General features: G+C 39.7%; 1 protein-coding gene across 3 annotated transcripts in view; it reads right to left on the bottom strand.

Annotated features, from left to right (window-relative positions):
* pax7a (paired box 7a) overlaps positions 1–23183 on the bottom strand; it is a 95160-nt gene that overhangs the window by 58297 nt on the left and 13680 nt on the right. Inside the window, exons 1-5 of one of the 3 annotated variants that reach the window (XM_058054783.1) lie at positions 12515–12628; positions 5894–6594; positions 4830–5065; positions 3831–3975; positions 3452–3580 (exon numbers count right to left, since the gene is read on the bottom strand). In XM_058054783.1, the coding sequence (XP_057910766.1) occupies positions 3452–3580; positions 3831–3975; positions 4830–5065; positions 5894–5978 (595 nt within the window). In that variant the 5' untranslated portion in view covers positions 5979–6594; positions 12515–12628. Of the gene's footprint in view, positions 1–3451; positions 3581–3830; positions 3976–4829; positions 5066–5893; positions 6595–12514; positions 12629–23183 lie in introns of those variants that run through there. The other 2 variants (XM_058054785.1, XM_058054782.1) reach the window with 2 other exon arrangements.

The following is a 23183-nucleotide window of genomic DNA, read 5'->3' on the forward strand; positions in this document are numbered from 1 at the left end:
CTATAAAAATGTAATTATTGGGACTTTGCAGTGGTGGGAAAACTATTTTGGAAAATAATACAAATATATTGTAGATTGGAGATCTCTAAATATAAAATTAGAATGTTGTTATTTTAAATATGATTAGACATATGTTAAATAGAATTGTGATTGTCGTTTGCAGTGGTGGAAAAAAAATAGAGCCATCTAAAAAAATTGGAGATATTGACATTTATAATTAATATGTCATTGATTTAAATATGATTAAATATGTTAAATATTGTTGTGATTCTAGTTTGGTGACAAAATAAAAATAAAACTATTGAATCATGTTGGAGATTGTGGGCTTATATTTTTTGTTTTTAATATGACTAAATAGGATATTTTATACATTAGAGACACTTTTTAGATAATACATTTATTGTATTAAGATATTGATAATTATAAAATAAAATAAAAATAATTTGATTATGTTGGAAATTGTGCATTTGTGCCTAATGTTTTTACAGTTACAATTTAATATTATGATAATTCATATATTCATTCCGACATTTTAAATAATACATGTATTTTTAGTCGCCATTTAAATCTTATTAAACGCGTTAAATTGAGTGATTGTAGTTTGTAGTGGTGACAAAAATATTACTGTTTAAAATAATATAATAATAATTGAGAGATTTTGGAGATTTTGCAGGTGTGCCTAATGTCTTTATTGTTATTAGTATTTAGCATGATTATTAATGTTAGTGTCGGGTTGCCCTCCCTATAATAAAGCGCGATGTAAATTCCAGTGAAATGTGGCTCTAGTGGCTGCGGGGACAGGGGAGGTTAATCCGAGTTTAATGCAGTGAAGCACAGCGCGGGGTCTGGGCTATGATGGGTATGTTATCTCTGCCCACCATTTGGGTTCTCCCTCAATTCCAAGCCAAGCCAAATAGCTGCATGGAAGAGAGAGAGAGAGAGAAAGAGAGAGAGTGGAGTGGAGTGGATGGAGTTATACTCTCCTCCATGCCTGAGGAAAGAAAACGTTATTAATAGCTAAATAACTCGCCCATACTTTCAGTGAATCTCTCTCACACACTGTTCCAGATGGATTTGTTTGAAGTCAAGCGCACCAGTCCCCTGCATGCCCCCCCTACCCCTTCTCCAAACCCCACCCTTCCCTCCTCCATTCATTCGGAGAGGTTTTATAGCCGAAATATAACCACAATATGTCACCATACACTTCTAGAAAGGAACACTTTTGCACACTTTTCACAACAGAGTGGCACCAATAACACAACACAAATGATGATGTGTGCTGTTCTGTTTGTGCACTCTTACCCTCCACCCCCCCACCCCCCCCCCATCCACCAACCCTGTCACTTCCCCTGCCTCAAACTGGGAAATAATCCCACCTGGCATCTGTTTAATTAGATTGAGGACCTCTGCTAATCCCACGATTTGCTCAAGTGTCCATCGCCTGTCGCCGTGCGTCACTTGTGGCAGATGTGCATGATGCAAAAAAAAAAGAAGAAGATCCACAAATATAATGATGGATGGTGCGCAGATTATTACATGTTTGCATTGGTTGATTTACTCCCCTCTGATCTCTTTAGATTAGAGTGAGAATACAAATGCACTTCTAATAAACAAATAAATAAATATTAACGACTTAAAATGGATTTAAAAAATAGAGGGGGAGAGAAAAAAAAAAGAGAGAGAGAGAGAGAGAGGATGGAAAAAAAAGCATGAATTTTGACGCCCAGGGCGAGCCACTGTATGTGAGCTGGGCTCTGAGATGAAAGTGAAAAAGAAATAAAAGGCTCTATTTAATCTGCTTTAAAACCCCTCTCCACATATAAGGGGCCGCGCTTCAAACCGCTAAGAGTGAGAGGCTGATTGGGGATAAATACATTTCTTAGCGTGCCTGCGAGCTATTACACCCGGTGTGAACACGTAGTCACCTATTCAGCCAGCGTCGTCTCCAGCGCTCCCTCTAATAAGTATTAGCGTTATTATTAAAAGCCTCGCTCGTCTCAAACTGTATTACGCATGCACGCACGGAGCCACGGAGGAAGGAAGGGGGGGGGGGGTGGCTTTTTATAGCGATGTAATTCTCTCCCAATTTAAAAAAAAACACCAGCACCACGGGGACAAATGTAGCAGCAGGGGAATTATAGGATCTGGGGTGTTTTATAAATCAATAATATAATATTTGTGCGTAAAGTTTAGTGCGTATAAAGCGTGCGTAAAAAATTCAAGCCACTTGGTGATTTATCATTAAAGCGTTTAACATGGCCTCATGTGGACACTCTGGAGGAGAATGGTGGCATTTTCCTGACAAAGCGTGGCAAGGGTTGGAGAGAAAGAAAAAGGGAGGAAAAAAAGACCGTTTTCACGCTATCAACTGATTCCACTCCAACGCGCCATTATATTAAATTACAAAACTATCTAGCAGCGGGGCGTACTGAATAATTCATCTCTCTTTATGTGCCCTCCTTGCCCTTTTGTCCAAAAGTTTTCTCTCTCTCTCTTTCTCTCTCTCTCTCTCTCTCTCTCTCTCTCTCTCTTTTAGTAGGGTTTTTTTTTATATAAGAATGCCGGAACGGTGCTTCTCCTTATTCCCCGCTTTGCTTTCCAGGATTTAGCTTTTGTAGCTCGACAAAAAAGAAAGCATCAATGAAAGGGAGAGTTTGTTGAGGTTCATCTTCAAGTTTACAGAGAGGGGGACTGGGTGCGCATACGTTAAGGGTCCTTTTTTTTGCGTAATGACGCATGAGTGACACAAGAAAACCAGGTTTAAAAATGTGAATAAAATCAAACATTAATATAGTAACACCACAAATAATATAATAATAAATATCTAAATATTATATAATAATTTTGTGCTATTTTTACATGTAAATATTTTGTTTAATGTATCATATATTTTGCTAATGTAATTATTAGCTAGGGTTTTACTATTGTAAGCTGAATTTGAATTTATATAATGAAAAAAACATCTAACCAATAACGTATATAAGTCACAAAAATATTTTAAATAGATAATATCCATATTTAATACAGCATATTAGCATGTATATGATTTCATGACGAGCTAGAGTTAACAAAGCGACACCACATTGATGTCCACTGAAGTGACAAGCAGTGAAAATGTCACCGGCTGTGAGGTGGGTCAAGCAGTCGTTTAGGGTCCCCCACTATGAATGGCTGAAAGTATGAATGAATGAAGCAACACAAATTAATTTCCTGCAGCGAAAACACCTTCTGCCAAGGCGCTCATAAATAATGAATAGTGAATGATGGCTCGGTGTAAAATAAAAGAGGAATAATGTGTCCAAAATTCCCAAGGGAACGCCTCAAAGGAAGTGTGTTTTAAATGTTGGTAAATACTGACATTAGCCGGGCCATTAACACTGAGGTGGGTGACATGCAAGGTATGTATAGAAGGCATCGACATTATAAAAAAGGGCCACTGCTGTTAACTTACATTTATCACCGAGGATGCCATCGATGCTATGCTTTGTTTTCTTTTCTCCGTCTTCATCCTTCTTATCACAGTCATCCTCGTCATCTTTTTTGCCAAATCGGGCCCTCAAAACGCGGCTGATGGAGCTCACTAATGGCAACAAAAAGGTAAATGGGTGATTAGCCCCTAAAACCCAGAACACAACCATATCATCCTGTAAGACATTTCTTAAGAAGGACACTGCACACAAAAGTATCAAAGGCATATTGTGTGTATTTTCTATAGACTATATTCATATTTCAACACCTTCATGATACACACACACACACACCACCAATAAATCATTTATACTTGCTGGCTCCTATAATAAAGTTAAAAATAAAATAGAAATGCAGCTTACCAGATGAAGCCTCACCTGAAGGAACCGTGCTTCTGTCGCACACCCCGTCCTTCAGCAGCTTATCCCGGATCTCCCAGCTGAACATACCCGGGTTCTCTCTCTTGTACTCCTCGATCCTCTTCTCCACATCAGGAGTGGCCACCTGCTGTAAGTTGGAAATGTTGGAGAGGAGGAGGCAAAGAGGAGTTAGATAGGAAGAGGCTCATTTTCATTTGAAGTATAGTACTATTTACAGTATTCATGTGTATTCCAAAGGGTTGTCATATAAATTAGAATATTTCATACTGAAAATGGTTAAAATATTTGCACTTCAGCTCAACTTTATTTTTATTTTAATATTTAAGTCAGTAGTTTTATAACTCAAATTTTAGGATTATCAAAATACTGGCTTTTTTAAAGCTTCATATCATACAGTTATTTATTTTATTAAATGTGTATTATTTAGTATTGCATTGCCACTATTTAGTGTCAATTCATATTTAACTTGAAATCGATCAAATTGATAGAATTGGAAAAATATATATAAAATAAATTGTTTTAATACAAATAAGTGCAGTTAAAAAGCAACGTGGGAATATTGTGACCAGTGAATATACATTATTCAATTATTGAATGATTTTATATATTATACTATAGATTGTAAGAAATATAATATATGACTGAGCAGGGGTACTTAATATTTTGATTAGTGAAGGAATTGACATGATTATGAAAAATTAAATATTGTGTATACCACCAATTAAGTGTATGTGGAAGGGGATGGGGAGGGGGTCTGCGCAAGTGTACCTAATATTTTGACCATTGGATGCATGGTAATCAATATTAATATTATACATTATGTAAACACTGTAATATATACTGCATATTTAGCTGTGCAGGTGTGCCTAATTTTGTGACTTGTTACTGCGCATGCACATTATGATAGTTAGCATTATTATTGGCGAAATTATTAGATTAGGTTCCGTGTCCAGGTACTGACCCACTCCCACTCCCACTCACCCTGGGCTTGCTGCCTCCGATGGCCCCGGGACGGATGGAACCAGTCTCCTGGTATCGGCACAGGATCTTCGACACGCAGCCGTGAGAGACCCGCAGTTGCCGCGAGATGACGCAGGGCCGGATGCCGTGGTGGGCCATCTCCACTATCTTGTGTCGGATGTGGTTGGGTAGGGGCCTCCCGTTGATGAACACGCCGCCCAGCTGGTTGACACGGCCCTGGCCCAGAGGGGTGGACACTGCGTGGGGAAGACACACACACAGCCATGTCAACACAATATTAACAAGAAAGCATCACGTTGTGTGTATTTTTAATTGCCATAAATGATCATATTGCACATTAAAAAAAAAAGTAACCCACTCTCCACGCAGACAATTCCACCATGGAGGGCCACTAAAAGAGACTGACACTTGCCACCTTGATTATTCCTAGTCATGCTGTCCAAATATTGATGTGATCCTTTTCTCTTCTTCTTGTGGGTTATTTGCCATTTGCGGCGGCGCCCCACTCGAGAAAATCCACGGAGCTTCGCCAACTTGCAAAGCAATAGACGTTTTTTTTTTCACCCCCTCTGTTTTTTAAGACGCATTTCACTTGATGCCACTTGAGCACGAACTGGGCCCTAATGGGAAAACGGTTGCCATAAATGCATGCAAATACAAAAGTGGTACCCCCACCCCTCCATTTCACCCCCCCACTCATCCTCCTTCTGCCTTATGCTCAGACACCTTGAGTGTGCGTGGAGAGTTTTCACCAAATTAACAATTAGATTGCCTCTTTGGTGGCTCGTTCACTGTCAAAGTTGGGGCCGTAAAATGCACAAATATATGTATAATATTATATCATGTATAATATAATGTCATCAATATAAACTAAATCAAGTAGGGGGAAATATGAACGTTCATATAGACGAAATGTATAATTTTAAGTGGACAGTGGGAAAGTAAACAATTGTACAAAAATAATAATAAAATTCATTTTTAAATACACATATCTTTGCCGTTTTATATATTTAAACATGAAAAAAATATTGTATGACCTTCATGCAATTGTGTCCATGCCTCACCTTCCAGAGGGAAGCCGGTTCGTGGGTAGTTCTGGCCCGGAGTGGGGCGCACCATCCGAGGCACTGTTCCGGGCAAAGTAGCCATCCTGCAGCTACTGGGTCAGCACCACCACCGCTACAAACAAGGGAACTCTGGAGCTGCAGCTGCTGTTTCTCTCACAAAGTCCAAAATGAAACAAGAGAAGGGAATGTTATGGGAACCAAAAATGCACACAAAAAAGAAAAAAAAAATATGCAGCGAAATTCCAATCCCAGGTGGAGAAAACTGGTAATTCTCATGCGAGAGAGAGGAAAGGGGAGATAAATAAGTGATGGTCTTCTTAAAATAGATTACTGATGGTATAAAATGATTTTATAATGAAAAGTCTGTAGTGCTTAAAAGTCTGGAGTTGGGTAAAATGCGCAGATACTATTTTCCCCTTGGTGCATTTGGCGTGAGTGTAATGTCTGCTGGCTCCGTGGAAGTAGTTGAAGAGGGCAACTTTGGCGTGCACGTCGTGGGAGGAGACAGCCGAGCTCTCCCATAGGCTCCCTTGGCCTTCTTCTTTTGGGGATGAAACGGAGTGGGCTTAGCCTGCAGCCGGAGCGACCAATCAGAGGGCCGTTTTGCATTTTTTAATACGCTGCTGCTGCTGCTGCTGCACCCTTCTTCCAGCACCATCATCATCATCATCCTCCTCCTCCTCCTCCATCCTAAGACCCTGCACACAACAAGCGAATGCATTACATCGAAATGTTTGCCTAAACCCACTCTTTTTATTCACAGTCTACTTCCATGACATTCAAACCTGAAGAATATTTAATTAAAAAATCTCAAATTCTTATACAAATGTAATTTATTAATTAATACATGAAAAATAATTCAAATTGACATGTTTTTAACCCTTAAATGTCGAGTATTGGTGATGCAATGTAGTCAGATCTATGGAGAAGAATTGAAAAATGGCTTCTAAAAGATTCTAAAAAGTTTGTCAACAATATTTGGTCATATTCCAAGAAATAAAATTTATTGCATTAAAAAAATACATAAAAATAATAAATAATACAATAATAAATGAAAATAAAAGTTTTTTCAATGAATGTTATATAATTCGAATACATTATTTTAGGTATAAAAGAAGAAATGTCGTAAAAAAGTACAAAAAAAACATGGTTATATTAATCACCAATAAAAAAATAATAATAAAAAGAAATGAAATAATAAATAATACAATAATAAATGAAAATAAAAGTTTTTTCAATTAATGTTATATAATTCGAATACATTATTTTAAGTATAAAAGAAGAAACGTCATAAAAAAGTACAAAAAAAACATGATTATATTAATCACCTATGAATTAATCAGTGCATTAATTCGTTTACTCGTATTTGATCTTTTTATAGAAGGTAATTACTAATTTTATGCACGTGTTGCTATTGAATGGAGAGTATGTTTATTATATTAGATATACTGTATATACAAAATACCACTAGGCCTTTGCACTAAGTGGATGGGTGACATTTTTTGCACAAGCACTCATGATAGAGGGGGCAGTTTTGAACAAAACATTTTTTTGCAGCAACAATTAAGGAGTGTGCAGGGGTGAAATGGCGATTTCACATATGCAGCATGAGACAGCAGGGAGGATGTGCTAGTGACCCTTCCAAACTCAGCCTCACATGATGGGGGGGTGGGGGGTGGGGAGACACCCAAAGAGAGGAAGGATTCAGTCAAGCATCAATCATGTGACAGACAAATGACACTAGGAAGTAACTGGGAAGAGTCCAGCAACACTAATATATAACATTTTAATATTCAGCTGAGGTGGTTGATTTGTAAACATGACATTGTGTCTATGGTATTCTCAGAAGGATTTTATATTTATGATTGTATGCTATGGAAGCACTGCGAACATACAAATGATCAAACAGTAAAAACACCACGCAATGAATGCAATGAGGAGATGCTGCACACACAGTGGTTTGATAAAGTGTTTTCCTCCTTTTTGATTTCTAACACTGAAATGTTTCGGCTCATGAAGTAAATATAAATATTAGTCAATGACAACACAACTGAACACAAAAAACAATTATTAAATTAAGCCTTTTGTTAGAATCCAAAGCTACATGTATGAGTCTCATACAACGCTGTGGAGCAAATGTGGCTCATCTTTGCAGAATTGTTATAATTGAGCCATATTGGAGGGTTTTTCCAGCATGATTCAGGTCAGGACTTTGACAAGGCCACTCCAAAGTCTTCATTGTGGTTTTTTTCAGAGTTGGACTTGCTGGTGTGTTTTGGATCATTGTCCTGCTGCAGAACACAAGTTGGTTTCAGCTTGTGGTCTTATTAGCAGAGAGCAGAATTCAAGGCCTTAAAGGGGAACTGCCCATTCCCAGGGGAATTTTGCCCATTATTCGCAATCTCCTATGCAAAACATGGACACATTTCTTTGCCTTTTCTGTGCATTATAACACAAGAAAACAAGTTTTTTTCAGTAAGCTTACAACGCTGTCATTGAGATACACCTATTTCGACTATGAATCCCTCTAAATAAAAACCTCTAACAACGTGTAAAGTGATTTGCGGGACTACCAGTATTTCAATAACTTGGGTAGAGCCACTAATTGTGGTGGGAAACGTCTATTAGCAACCCCGCACCATTCATGCACACTGTATAATGCTACATAGACAAGCGCTTTTGCTCCATGACTTACACAAAATAAACATATTGCATTGTTTGATAGATATGCTGTGATCATGCATTAACCCATACATTGATTGTAATATGTAATAGTTGCAGTATCTAGCCATATGTATTTTGATGATTTAAAACACTACCATTGCACCATTACTAACATCACCGTATGTTAATGTTGGTATGATGTTTGTTGGCTCATCATCAGACAACAGAATATTCTCCCAAAGGCCTTGGAGTAGAGGTGGGAAATGTCGATTAGCAACCCCACTCTCTGTATGCACACTATATAATGCTACACAGACAAGAGCTTTTGTTCCATGACTTACAGAAAATAAACACAGTAAAGACAAATTGTTAAATTGTTACTGTTTGCTCTTCTAACGTTGGAAAGGTGTCGGGCTTCAGCAAGTTTGTCGGCTAGACCAGCTGCATATTGCTCCATGATAACGAAACAGACCAGTGTCAAATACCATGGACAGATTAAAATCAGGAACTCCAACCACTTGTGTCTGATGGTAGCGTCTTTTGTAAATAAATGTGGCTTTCCCATACGAGCCGTTGCTCTAAACGTAAACAGAGAAAGCAGAGCTTGGGGGAGGGTAGCGAGCTTATCTGGCTTACAACCATGCCCATATAAGGAAGTCCGCTCCTCTGTGACATCACAAAGGTGCAGTTTAACCACACTTTCTGAAACTGAGCGTTTTGAGCCATCCCAAACTTCTTTCAGGGCTCACTTTCAAATACGCAAACCTCTTTATCTGAACGTTTGGCATCATAACATGAGAATACAACATTCTAACTACATTTACAGGTCAGAAAAGTGGATAAAGGCATGAGTAGAATGCCTAGAAGAAAGATAGTCATCTTTGCAAAAAATTGGTTGCTTTACTCTTTAAAGACAGATATGTTTTAGGTCTGGTCGTCCTGCTGTTACAGCTAACTTCCTAGTAGCCTTGCTAAATTCCATTTTACTCACAAAAAAGTCTCATAGGCCCGACAATTGGGATTGAGAATTAATTCATCAATTAATTTAATTAATTGCATAATACATTTAAATGAACTGGACAATTTTGCTGGCCTCAATATATTGCTATGCACATGCATGTCTATTTCCTTGACCTCTTGCCTCTAAACAGGGATGAAGAGAATTCACACGGTCTGCACCTTAGCACATTTGTTCCACAGAACAACGGACTGAACTGCCCTTTTGTCAGTAGTACAGTCTCTTGTCTCGTTGGGTGGAGTTGGGGCTGCTAGCATACACACAGAGTGCAGAAGAGTCTAACATAGTAGAAATTAAATATGAGTCAAATAAATCAAGATACTGTTGTTGCAATATAGTCATTTTTATAGTAATTTTCTTCATTTTCTTAAAAGTAAAGCTAAAATCCCTCATAGAGCCAGTCTTCTGTGTTGTCTCATCTGGTGACAAAATGACACCCCTACTAATAACACAAAGCTTTGTGTGAAAAAAAATATATATTTTACACAATATATATAGTATGTGTTTGTTCTAGTTAACATTTTGTTCACACTTCCTAGAATGACACTTTCTAATAATAACCAGCGAATCCAGTAATTAGAAGTGCAGGGAAGAAGGAAAAAAGCAGCCTCTTTATTAAACATTTTCACAGTTTGTTAGACATTTTCCTTTAAATCTTTCCTTTTACGAGACAGCTAAGAGCTCATCAATTCTCCAAGCATTTCTAAGGTTTGCCACTTTTTGCAAAAGGAAGTGTCCGGTAGTGGGCGACGGAGGTGCTCTTTTTCTACTCCTGTGAGTGTGCAAATACTTCATCTGATGTAAAAACACGCTGCAATCTTATCTCGATCTTCAAATACTTTCCTCTCCTTATTTGCGTCACGGTAAATTAGCAAAGTTTCTTTTATGCTTGTAGGTGAACACACTCTTCCGCTTATGCTTTATCTCCATATTGTTCAGCTACAAAGGAAGAAGAAAAAACATAGCATTAAAGATGTTGCCGACTTGGGTTTTTATCTATTTTGTGAGTGGAATAAAGACGACAGATTATTTGAATGGCATTTTTCTTTCACAAGCTGATTATCAGCTTTTATTTGCTCTACAAGGTTGTAATTAGGTTGTTTTGCCAGAAGAACTCACAGCATACAATATAGGCATATATTTAAAAATAATCATATCAACATAAAGCCAACAATTCTATAAAAATGACATATTTTATACACCATTTACTACACAGAGGACGGTGCAGAGAGAGGAGTCAGGGAGTCCGGTCTCCTCACAATGAGGCTAAACACAGTAAACTATACGGCATACATGTTGGTGGTCATGGTGGTCACATGATGTGACTTATTAAGCTTTTTTCCATGTTCATTTTTGCATTAAAAATACTTTAGTTTTTGTTTTATCATTGAAGTTATGAGTATATTTGGCCCATTATGCTTGCTCATTTGCTAAATATATGTTTTTGTATGGGCAGCACGGCGATCGAGTGGTTAGCTCGCAAGCCTCACAGCTAGGAGACCAGAGTTCAATTCCACCCTCGGCCATCTCTGTGTGGAGTGCGTGGGTTTTCTCCGGGTACTCCGGTTTCCTCCCACATTCCAAAAACATGCTAGGTTAATTGGCGACTCCAAATTGTCCATAGGTATGAATGTGAGTGTGAATGGTTGTTTGTCTATATGTGCCCTGTGATTGGCTGGCGACCAGTCCAGGGTGAACCCCGCTTCTCGCCCAAAGACAGCTGGGATAGGCTCCAGCATACCCGTGATAAGTGGCAGAAAATGGATGACTGGACATCTAATGGTGCAGGACCTTCTTCTCACAGTTAAATCAGTAATGAATGCTTTTGTGAATATTGAGTGAGTTATTGCAGTACACTTATTTTGGGACTATTTTTTCCTTGCTTAATGTACGTTTTTAGACATTTTTGCCTCTTTTCACTCAAAATATTTTACTGTATGATTTTGGCAATAAATATGACATGAGCACTCACTCTTGACTTCGCCTGAGTTTGACTAGAGCTCTACCACACCTTTGTTTTAGAGTCTCAATGTTTCTGTCACCACCCATCTACCTGTTTAACGTCTGTTACTGAGTACACTAGTGTTTTTTTCTACTGGAAATTCCAGGTGGTTGTTGTGGCTATGACTAATGTTTATGTAATGGTTAGAATTGATTTACTATCTAAACAATTGCTTGTTTTTCACCCATAGACAGAAATATGGTTTTCATGTTGATTTCACCTCTAAATACAGCCTTCATAGGCAAAATTTACTGTTCGATATTATTATTAGACCTAGACATTCAGTGCATTTTCAGTCTAATAGTGTCTCATAGAAAACCTTCTGGACACACACACTCACGTAGCACAATAAGAGTTGCCCAACATGTACATATGACTAATGTAATAATACAATACAGGGAGACACCATAGATTGTTCTCACTGACAAGCCTCGCTCTTTGCACTATCCACCCAATCTGAAATTGAGTGTTGACATTCAGAGCTATTTATTGACTGAATTAGCAATACCATCGGACACACCTGGGCAACAAAACACACCTGACAGTCACATGTTCCAATACTTTTGTGCGCATGAAAAATGGATGGCTGCTCTAAAGATGTAAATACTTGGAAATGAAACCTAAAACCGTGTCTCGTATTCATCTTTTGATGTAAAAACCAAAATGTACTTTTGTTGTGACTTTATAGACCTATTAAAAAATAAAATCCCACCAAATTGTCTAACCTTTGGGGCACCTTAATTTGAAATTCTTCCTCAAGTGTTTATTCCATTTACACAAGAAATGAAATAAAAGCAGACACTTTCATTGAATAAGAGTGGCCATTGTGATGGAGAGGCACCCTTAAAAGAGGAAGCTGCTGCCCAAATTAGAGGCTTTTAGTGTGATCCAGCTTACAAGAATACTAATAAGTATGCATGCAAGGCATAAATACCTTTTTAACTATATCCTTGATAACTTGTTGAGACATCTCCACATCTGGTCAGAATTATCCAAAAGTCTAATCGCTTCCTCAGCGGTAAATATTCCATTGCCGAGGAGAGGATGAAGCTGGCAAGAAGAAGTGTCACTTTGGGAAGTAATTGAATGAACGGGGAGAAGACACAGGTGTGACAAGGTGGTTAATGAGGAGAGCGAGGACGCAGACATTCCTCATTTGGAACAAGTTAGCCTGTTTGAACCTTGCTTCACCCCCCCACTGACTTTGCATTGCACACACACACACACACACACACACACACACACACACACACACACACACACACACACGTGGAAGAGCTCAATCACTGAAATCTGTTTTACACTCACTTAATTAACTATTATATTACAATATATTTGTTATGCTTCTTGAAGTGTGTCTTAGTCCATCATTACTTGTTTTTAGTAATTCTATAATGACCATGTGCTTTATTTAAAATACATTCAGAAACCATACAAAAAAAGTGTGACCCTTATATTTGGTACAGTTTTACTTGTACACATGGCGTGAAGTACCTAAGACTGTGTACAATATATTCCCGCATATTTTAGATACAGCATTTACAACACCACAAATTTGCAGATTCATTCATTTTCTATTTCTTATCTTCACGAGGGTCATGAGGGTGCTGGAGCCTATCCCAGCTGTCTTCAGGCACGAGGCGGGGTACACCCTGGACTGGTCGCCAGCCAATCACAGGGCACATATAGACAAACAACCATTCACACTAACATTCATACCTATGGACAATTTACCTAACATGTTTTTGGAATGTGGGAGTCCCTGGAGAAAACCCCCGCATGCACGGGGAGAACGTGCAAACTCCACATACAGATGGCTGAGAGTGGAATCGAACTCAGGTCTTCTAGCTGTGTAGTCTGCTCGCTAACCACTCGTCCACCCAACAGCCCCAATTCGCAGATTTTTGGTTAAAAATTTAAAAAACATTTAGCTTGTTAGCTTCCTTTGCTACTGAACAATGGCAAACGTTTTTTTATGCTGTAACTCCAAAAAAAACATAATTTATTTATTGAATCCTACTTTTATCTATGTTGGTTGGATCTAGAACAGAGTAACCATGGTATGACAAGGTAACAAGGTATGACTCTCATGGAAAAATACCATGAATTATATGCCAATGAATCCACCTCTGTGACTCACCACCTTATTGCGATTGAAAGGTTTGAATGATCCTAGGAGCTATGTTGTCTGGGCTATATGCCCCTGGTAGGGACAGGCCAGACAAAAAGTCATACAGAAGACCCTATGAACAAAAACAAAAGGTGGCACCGCACCTTGCTCGGACGTGGTACTCCTCACCCGACGACAATAATGACAGTGTCTACACTAGCGCATTCCATCCAGAATCCATTTGGGGCTACTAGCAAAATTAACAACATTATTCTGGTAACACTGGATTTCACATTCAATAAAAAAATATAATTTGTTAATTTTTCCTATGGTTGATAATAGAAATCCTGTCAAATTTTCCGTTATTCTATGAGAAATTGAGTGTTCTCATTCAAGACTTTCACACAATATTATATAAAAAGTACAGCAAAATAAACAGGTGGTTAGAAACATTCACAAATCAACCAATGGAGTTCTTTCTTAAGAACTAAAGCACCAATAGCATGTGCGGTCTTGAATGCGTTGCATTCTTGATGTGGGAATGTGCCTTTTCAAAGACAGCTATCATGTACTTTAAATCACTTCACCCATACTGAATCATTTGCCGTGCAACGTGTGGTATGGGAGGTGTGTGGGGGTGGGGGGGATAACCTAACATGTGTCATGTTGACATGTATGTCTGGGGTTTGAGTTATGCATCAAGCAGGGATGGATGCTCATAACTCAACGGGTGATCAAACAGTTCAGGGCTACTTAAAGAGGACAGCTGCTTGGGGATCCCAGAGGTTTGTTTAGAGGAGGGACCAGTGGGACCAGCTGATCTATAGGTGAACTTGTTGGCATACAAGGAAGTGATTTGACAAATCCTCCTGCTTCAAGCGGATACAGCATTAGCTTGTCAACATTATCATGGATGTTACCAAAGCAAACATATTTTCATTGGACCACAACATAATCAATATAGCAGTTTTCTATATGATCAGGGTCACTGCAGAAGGGTGAAAGTTGGATTACATGCTGGATTTTTCACCCGTCAGTCATAGGACAATTGAGGAATTCTATATGACCTATATACATACTCTGGCCACAACCTAATCATTCATTTTCTACCGCTTATCCTCACAAGGGTCGCGGGGGTGCTGGAGCCTATCCCAGCTGTCTTACACCCTGGACTGGTCGCCAGCCAATCACAGGGCACATATAGACAAGCAACCATTCACACTCACATTCATACCTATGGACAATTTGGAGTCGCCAATTAACCTAGCATGTTTTTGCAATGTGGGAGGAAACCCATGCATGCACAGGGAGAACATGCAAACTACACACAGAGATGGCCAAGGGTGGGATCGAACCGAGGTCTCCAAGCTGTGAGGTCTGCGCGCTAACCACTCGACAGCCGTGCAGCCCCAACTTAATCATCTTCACAGATTTTTTTGTTTTGGTTGACGTTGTCGCATGGCATCAGCTCTGTTAGCATACCACACCTCTATTTGATAGCTTCCTGTCGCATTAAGCGATTAAGTTGAAGCGAGCGGGTGTGGTATGTTCTGGGGCACTTTGGTAATGCACCATTTTTGCTAATATTTTCATTATTTCGTGGAAGATCGACTGGTCAATCGCGATTGACAGGTTAGTTACCCCTACATTATCGTTTTCAGAAAGTCCAAACAGCAACAACAAGACAGTGTTATCAGATTTATAAATATACAGTTTCAGCACCCGTGAGTGTGAATGGTTGTTTGTCTATATGTGCCCTGTGATTGGCTGGCGACCAGTCCAGGGTGCACCCCGCCTCTTGCCCAAAGACAGCTGGGATAGGCTCCAGCACCCCCGCAACCCTTGGGAAGAAAAAGCGGTAGAAAATGAATGAATGAATTTCAGCACCCAGAAAGCTGTTGCCATGGGGACGAAAGGCTGAAACAATAAAAACACATTTTTTCAACCAAAAAATGTTCCCGTGTGGACAGGCTCTTAAACAGCACATTAGTTGAGACTAAGTCAACAGTGCCTCTATTGGTTGCAGCCAAGTATTGCACTCTATTTTGACTCATTTGCATCAAGATGCAGTTAATGAAAAGTGGATTATTATGGTCTTTGGACAATATAGGGGCATCAGATAGATGTGTGCAGGTGGGCTGGGTGACATCCTGTCACAGCTTGTTAGGGTGTGAACGGCACACCAACACCAGTAAGAGGGTGGACAATGGGGTTGGTTGCTCGGAGCATCAAATCTAAACCTCGGAAATGTGAGGGCTGTCTCGTGGAAGTCCGGATGAGAAAGTGGAAACTAACAAGCAGAAAATACGAGGCACATGACAAGGCGCTGATGATGGTGCTCCTCTATTAGAAAACCAAGAAAACCAAACTGTATGTCCAGAAACCCGTTTGTCTGTAAGGAGATGCTCTTGTCACCACACTGCAAAGATCACCTGCTTAGAAGCAACATAGAATCAAGATCAACATGGTTTCAACAAGAACAAAGAAGCCATTCATGCAACATGTTCTTATGCAACAACGTCATTGGGCCGTGTCAGGATTAAGTTTGATTTATAAGCCGATTGTTCGCTTGATGTCTTTGATTATTTGGCTCACAAACATTATAAATGTCATGGCCGCTTACCATGTCCCAGAAGTGTCCTAACATGCACCTCAGGACAAGGGACTCGTTGTCGTAGCAATAATATATATTATCTTTAATAGATGTTTCTTGTCACGTCATTGTGGTGCTGTAACGGCGATCCCAGGATGAGAGAAATGAGGCCCCCCACGCATGCACGGGGAGAACATGCAAACTCCACACAGAGATGGCCGAGGGTGGGATTGAACTCCTAGCTGTGAGGTCTGTGTGATACCCACTCGACGGCCATGCAGCCCATTCCAAAAACATGCTAGGTTAATTGGCGACTCCAAATTGTCCATAGGTATGAATGTGAGTGTGAATGGTTGTTTGTCTATATGTGCCCTGTGATTGGGTGGCGACCAGTCCAGGGTGTAACCCGCCTCCCGCCCGAAGACATCTGGGATAGGCTCCAGCAACCCCGCGACCCTCTTGAGGAAAAGCGGTAGAAAATTAATGAAAATAATTTTATTCAATAAGAATGAATATTAGCAGGAAAAATGCTCAGTTATGAAAGAGTGTGGTGTGCTATAGCTTGGTGTTAGCTTGTATTTCTGTGTTTACATTTGCAACATTACTAGCAAGCACTTGCGCCTAGCTGGGTAGTGTATGTAGACTCTGAGACAAAGTCAAAGATCGGTGATAAAAACGTTAGTACTCCAAAAGTGTAAGAACTTAAACCAGATCCGATATGATCAAAATAATAATTACAACATACGCCGCCATCTTGCATAGGTCTATGTGTTGTGTTAAAGACACACGTCATTTTCAATGATTTAATAACACAAAAACTAATTTGTATCAATATACGCTATTTATAAGAAGCTGTGGGAACCCCCATGTAGTCAGAATGGTACAATCTTGATCACATGACATTTTCATATGATCCGACAGCTGATTGCCGGATCACGCTCCTCTGTATCGAATCACAGAATAGTCAACTATTCTAAGACACCACTACTCACTATATACACAATACTATGGCGGGTCAGATTATGTCCTACCTGTATGTCCTACATTACCATTACCAATACATGCTTGTGGTCTTTCTACTATAAAATTTTAAGAAAATCGAATAAAAAAAATACACTTTTGCTGTGGGTTGTTGCTGTGGCTAGTGTAACAATCCATTTTACACCAGCAAGAATGTGTGTGTGTGAGTGTTTGTGTGGCATGTGACAGGAGGACCAAAATGCTTGGGTATCACGCTCTGATGTGCATGCCAAATCCACTTGTCCTCTCACACAACCTAGCAGTGTGCTGCTCGGCTTGCAAGAGGTTTGAGGAGAGCACCGCTGGGATGGAGGTCACAACCTCTCCCAGCACAAACCGCACGAAGTGTAATGCGCTGATTGAATTGACCAAATATCAACTTCAGCCAGCTTTGGTCCTTGCCTCCTAGTGACTGTGCTGTACTATATTTACTGTATAGCAAAAATCTTGTATGTATATATTCAAAAATACAGTATTGAATAATATAAAGTATTCATTTTTAGTGCATTAAGTTAATTCATTCATTCATTTTCACAAGGGTCACAGGGGTGCCAGTTGTCTTCGGGCAAGAGGCGGGGTACACCTTGGACTGGTCGCCAGCCAATCACAGGGCACATATAGACAAATAACCATTCACACTCACATTCATACCTATGGACAATTTGGAGTCGCCAATTAACCTAGCATGTTTTTGAAATGTACTGCACGGCGGTCGAGTGGTTATCGCGCAGACCTCACAGCGAGGAGACCCGAGTTCAATTCCACCCTCGGCCATCTCTGTGTGGAGTTTGCATGTTCTCCCCGTGCATGCGGGGGTTTTCTCCGGGTACTCTGGTTTCCTCCCACATTCCAAAAACATGCTAGGTTAATTGGTGACTCCAAATTGTCCATAGGTATGAATGTGAGTGTGAATGGTTGTTTGTCTATATGTGCCCTGTGATTGGCTGGCGACCAGTCCAGGGTGTACCCCGCCTATCGCCCAAAAACAGCTGGGATAGGCTCCAGCACCCCCGCGACCCTTGTGAGGATAAGCGGAAGAAAATGAATGAATTAATGTTTTTGGAATGTGGGAGGAAACCGGAGTACCCGGAGAAAACCCACGCACACAAAGGGAAAACATGCAAACTCCACACAGAGATGGCCGAGAGTGGGATCGACCTCCGGTCTCCTAGCTGTGTGGCCTGTATGCTAACCGTGATCACCGTGCAGCCTGAATCAGAGTTGTGTTTTTTAATTTTGCACAATTTACTTTGTTTTGTAGTGTGAATGGTTGTTTGTCTATAAATGCTCTGTGATTGGCTGACGGCCAGAACAGGGTGTACCCTGCTTCTTGCCTGAAGTCAGCTGGAATAGACTCCAGCATACCCCCGCGATCCTAGTGAGGATAAGCGGCATAGAAAACGGATGGTTGTTTGGAAACATCTTGAAACTATTCTTGGGTCATTTTTACCACTCTTGCAGATTTGTCAACACATTATAGCTTCACAAAATTATATTATATATATATATTTTAGGTGAATGCTGCAAAGTAAAAGTCTCTGGCAGCATAGTGATTTTGAGTTTTTGAAACACAGCCTCAACCCTGAAAGACAAACAAGTGTAAATAACAAAACCAAGCACACTTGTCATATGATCTAGGTGGTGTGTCCCCCCGTAATATGGTTGATATATTTGGAGATTTATCAGCCAATGCGGGCGAGCACATGCTCTTCCATTCCCGAGAAGACAGTACATTTTTGCTTTAATCCGGCGGCTGCGAGGGAATACAAATTTTAGTGCGAGGAAAGAAGCTTCTTTGTTAATGAAGATAAAAGTAATGCCTCCATTTTGCATGCTATTACAATTAGTCTCACCACCAGCATCTGAAAGATTCTTCCAGAGTAGCGAGATCACTTGACCCCCCTTCTGTGACCAAATCCTGTCTTTCCATTAGGTGCTCCCTGCAAGCAGAACATCTATCAGTGCTCGAGCTGGACACAGATGCTTAAAAAAAGCATAGGGCATCACAAAGAGCTCACAGACGAGAAGTCACACGGCGGCTGTGATTGAAAAGAGCCATTCTTCTGAGCAAGTGATGTGGAGAATTGAATATACATTTGCTCTTTCTTTATTGGAAAAGCAGCATAAAACAATGCAAACATGCAATCACATGACTTAATTTTCTCAACACATATGAAAAACAAACACACAGAAAAAGCAATAAATAAAATTGCCGTAAATTTTCCATATTTTATCCCCCCACACACAATATTACATATCTATTAGACATAATTACTACAATTTTGTTACTTTTGAAATGTATTACTTCCAAAATGCAGGTTTAATCTAAAACAAATGTTACACACAATGCACCGGTCTATATATTGTACTTGGGTCTACAGTATGCCATTGGTGATGCAAATATCACTATAAAATCAGCAAATAATCATAATTCTGTTTGTATAGCTACAAAAATAAACTATAGATGACATGTATTTGCCAGTTTGCCTGTACTGCAAAAGTGTATCAACATACAGTTAAACAGGATGAATGTGAGTGTGAATGGTTGTTTGTCTATATGTGCCCTGTAATTGGCTGGCAACCAGTCCAGGGTGTACCCCGCCTCTCGCCCCAAGACAGCTGGGATAGGCTCCAGCACCCCCGCGACCCTCGTGAGGAAAAGCGGTAGAAAATGGATGAATGAATGAATGAGTTAAACAGGACCGTGACTGTGGTTGTCAACTTATTTGGTCAGGTCTGGTTCTTGGCTTTGTGGTCATATTAACATAAAAGGGTTTGATGTCATCCATCCATCCATCTATTTTCTGTATCGCTTATCCTCACAAGGGTCATGGGTATGCTGGATCCCAGCTGTCTTAGGGTGAGAGGCGGCGTACACCCTGGACTGGTCGCCAGCCAATCACTGGGCACATATAGACAAACAACCATTCACACTCACATTCATACCTATAGACAGACCATTTGGAGTCACCAATTAACCTAACATGTTTTTGGAATGTTCGATGTCATTACGCAAAAAAATGGACCGATCCAGACCAGGGTATTTAATTATTATGGAGTGTCTGGTATGAATGTGAGTGTGAATGGTTGTTTGTCTATATGTGCCCTGTGATTGGCTGGCGACCAGTCCAGAGTGTACCCCGCCTATCACCCGAAGACAGCTGGGATAGGCTCCAGCACCCCCACGATCCTTGTGAGGATAAGTGGTAGAAAATGAATGAATAAATTGTCCATAGGTATGAATGGGAGTGTGAAGTTCTATGATTCTTATAGAGATTTTCCATCAGTGTGATCCTGATGTATAGTTACCTTTGTAGTACAGGCAAGCCTGGCTTTGGACTCAATAGACCTTACTAACTCACTCAACTTGCTTTGCCAGTATACCCCTCAGACAATATGTTACATCACAAAAAATCAGAGGTGCTGCTACAGTGATTGGCATCTATTTTTTTAAATAATGCATTAAGAGTCAGAGTAATATAAATTGCAGTACATTACTATGTGACAGCAAAAATAAATTCTCATAATAATTGGGTAATTTTTGTAACGTGTGACTGCCATGTTTAATCTTTCTTTTATGTCCTTTTTTAGCAAAAACAAATATTACAGACTGTACACGACGTCACAACTGATACAAGTGTTCCTTGGTGGGTTCACCAATTCTTGTGTTTGTTTGGCAAAATAATCCATTAAAGTAATAATTGATTGACTGATCCTAATACGCAAAAGTTGCATGGGTACATGACACAATGGTGCTCAGTGATGAGACACAAAATATAATTTAACACTCTTAAGAGGGATGAAACCCAGAAACTCACTGTGCCCACTGATTTACTTTCGTAATGTACCTTACAAAATGTGGGGCTTTTTTGGTGGTCAGAAGTAAGAAGCCTTTATTCATAGATGAGTCATAACCAATAGAGATTAACACAGTGACCTTGCTTAATTTAGATATTGAAAATTATGCAAAAAAAAAAAAAAATACAGACAAATATGATATGCACATTCCAAAAACATGCTAAGTTAATTGGCAACTCCAAATTGTCTATAGTTATGAATGTGAGTGTGAATGGTTGTTTGTCTATATGTGCCCTGTGATTGGCTGGCCACCAGTCCAGGGTGTACCCCGCCTCTCGCCCGAAAACAGCCGGGATAGGCTCCAGCACCCCCGCGACCCTCGTGAGGATAAGCAGCATAGAAAATGGATGGATAGGCATACACAGTATAAGCACATACCGTACAAATTTACCTGAACAAATCTGCATTACAAACATACAGAAAGAATCTTCTGTACATAATGATTATGCTACTTCGGGGACCGCAAAATAATTAAAAGAATAACACTTTTAAACGCGCTAACAAAGCAAGTGCAATGTGACCAATGGCACATTAGTAGCATCTCCCACATTACCCAGTTCTCTTTAGACATACTGCAGCGTAATGGAGGATATAAAGTGAAAGGCTGTAATGGCCATAAATAATCACCTCTCAGGCTCTTTATTGTATTACACAACCAGGAAGCACACACAAGTGGTAGAAAATACAAGTGGAGAACCCTAATAATGTGATATCAAACGAGACATCCGATCATTACAGGATTACATCTGCTTGTTGTTATCGCTTTTTCTTTGGCTTTTTGTGCCTTTTGCAAAAAAACACCTACTCCCAAAGATGAACCATCATCAATATACCTCTAAAGTGTCAACATATGTACCTCATAAAACCTCAGTCTACCTCACAAAACTTCATTTGAGCAAGTATGAAAGGATTAAATTTGAAGAAGAACCTTAATATGAGCTAGTATCAAAGGATTAAATCAGGATGGGCTTTTTTCATCTGCTTTTAGAGGGAAAAAAAACCTTTATACCCACAGTTATTCAAAAAGATCAAGTCATCGAATGGCTTCGTTCAAAATGTCAACATGTCTCAAAATACCTCACAAGAGTATATGAATAAATGCTTTTGCTTTTTCTTTGGCTTTTGAAAGTAACGCTTATTTCTCCAAAATAAGTTGTTGTCATGTCACATCACAAAAATGTCATTATTGTACAACACCTCAGTCGACCTCATGAGACTTCATCTCATCCAGCATCAAATGATTGCATTTATTACATTTATTTATGAGCTGCATGTTCTATGCTGCTACATCACTACGGTCACAGGCATGCTGGAGCCTACCCCAGCTGTCTTCGGGCGAGAGGCGGAGTACACCCTGGACTGGTCGGCAGCCAATCACAGGGCACATATAGACAAACAACCATTCATACTCACATTCATACCTATGAACAATTTGGAGTCATCCATTAACCAAATATGCATGTTTTTGGAATGTGGGAGGAAACCGGAGTACCCGTAGAAAACCCACAAATGCACGAGGAGAACATGCAAACTCCACACAGAGATGTCTTCCCAATCTCCTGACTGTGTGACCTTCATGTTATGCACCATGCGGCCCACAATGAAACTACAGTATCACAAAAAGTTGGAAGACAAGTAAGCTTGAAGTAAAGTTAAATATACAGTAGAGCCATACTTTTCACAATGCTTTGTCCTCTTCATTCAAACCTGTCTGCTAGGTTGACTTTTACGTTCTCCTCTGATTCTGGATCAACCCTTGAATAGAAATGACTGTTGTAATTATTAGGTTAGATTCAGCTCTACAACCCTCTCTCTTCTACTGGCATTTTCACTGGAAGATCCACTTATTAAAGACATTTAAATGGAAAGGGACTCAACATTAATGAATGATGATGTAAGATGATATACTAGTGTAGCCAGTCATAGTATACAACTATGGCGAGTTCAAGGACCATTGAGAAAAGTGGGAAATCTCATTGCACATTACGGTATCAGTGAAGCATAAAACCGTAAATGTGAAAA

This window comes from Doryrhamphus excisus, chromosome 18, assembly GCF_030265055.1.
Source record: "Doryrhamphus excisus isolate RoL2022-K1 chromosome 18, RoL_Dexc_1.0, whole genome shotgun sequence".
In the NCBI taxonomy this organism is placed as follows: domain Eukaryota; kingdom Metazoa; phylum Chordata; class Actinopteri; order Syngnathiformes; family Syngnathidae; genus Doryrhamphus; species Doryrhamphus excisus.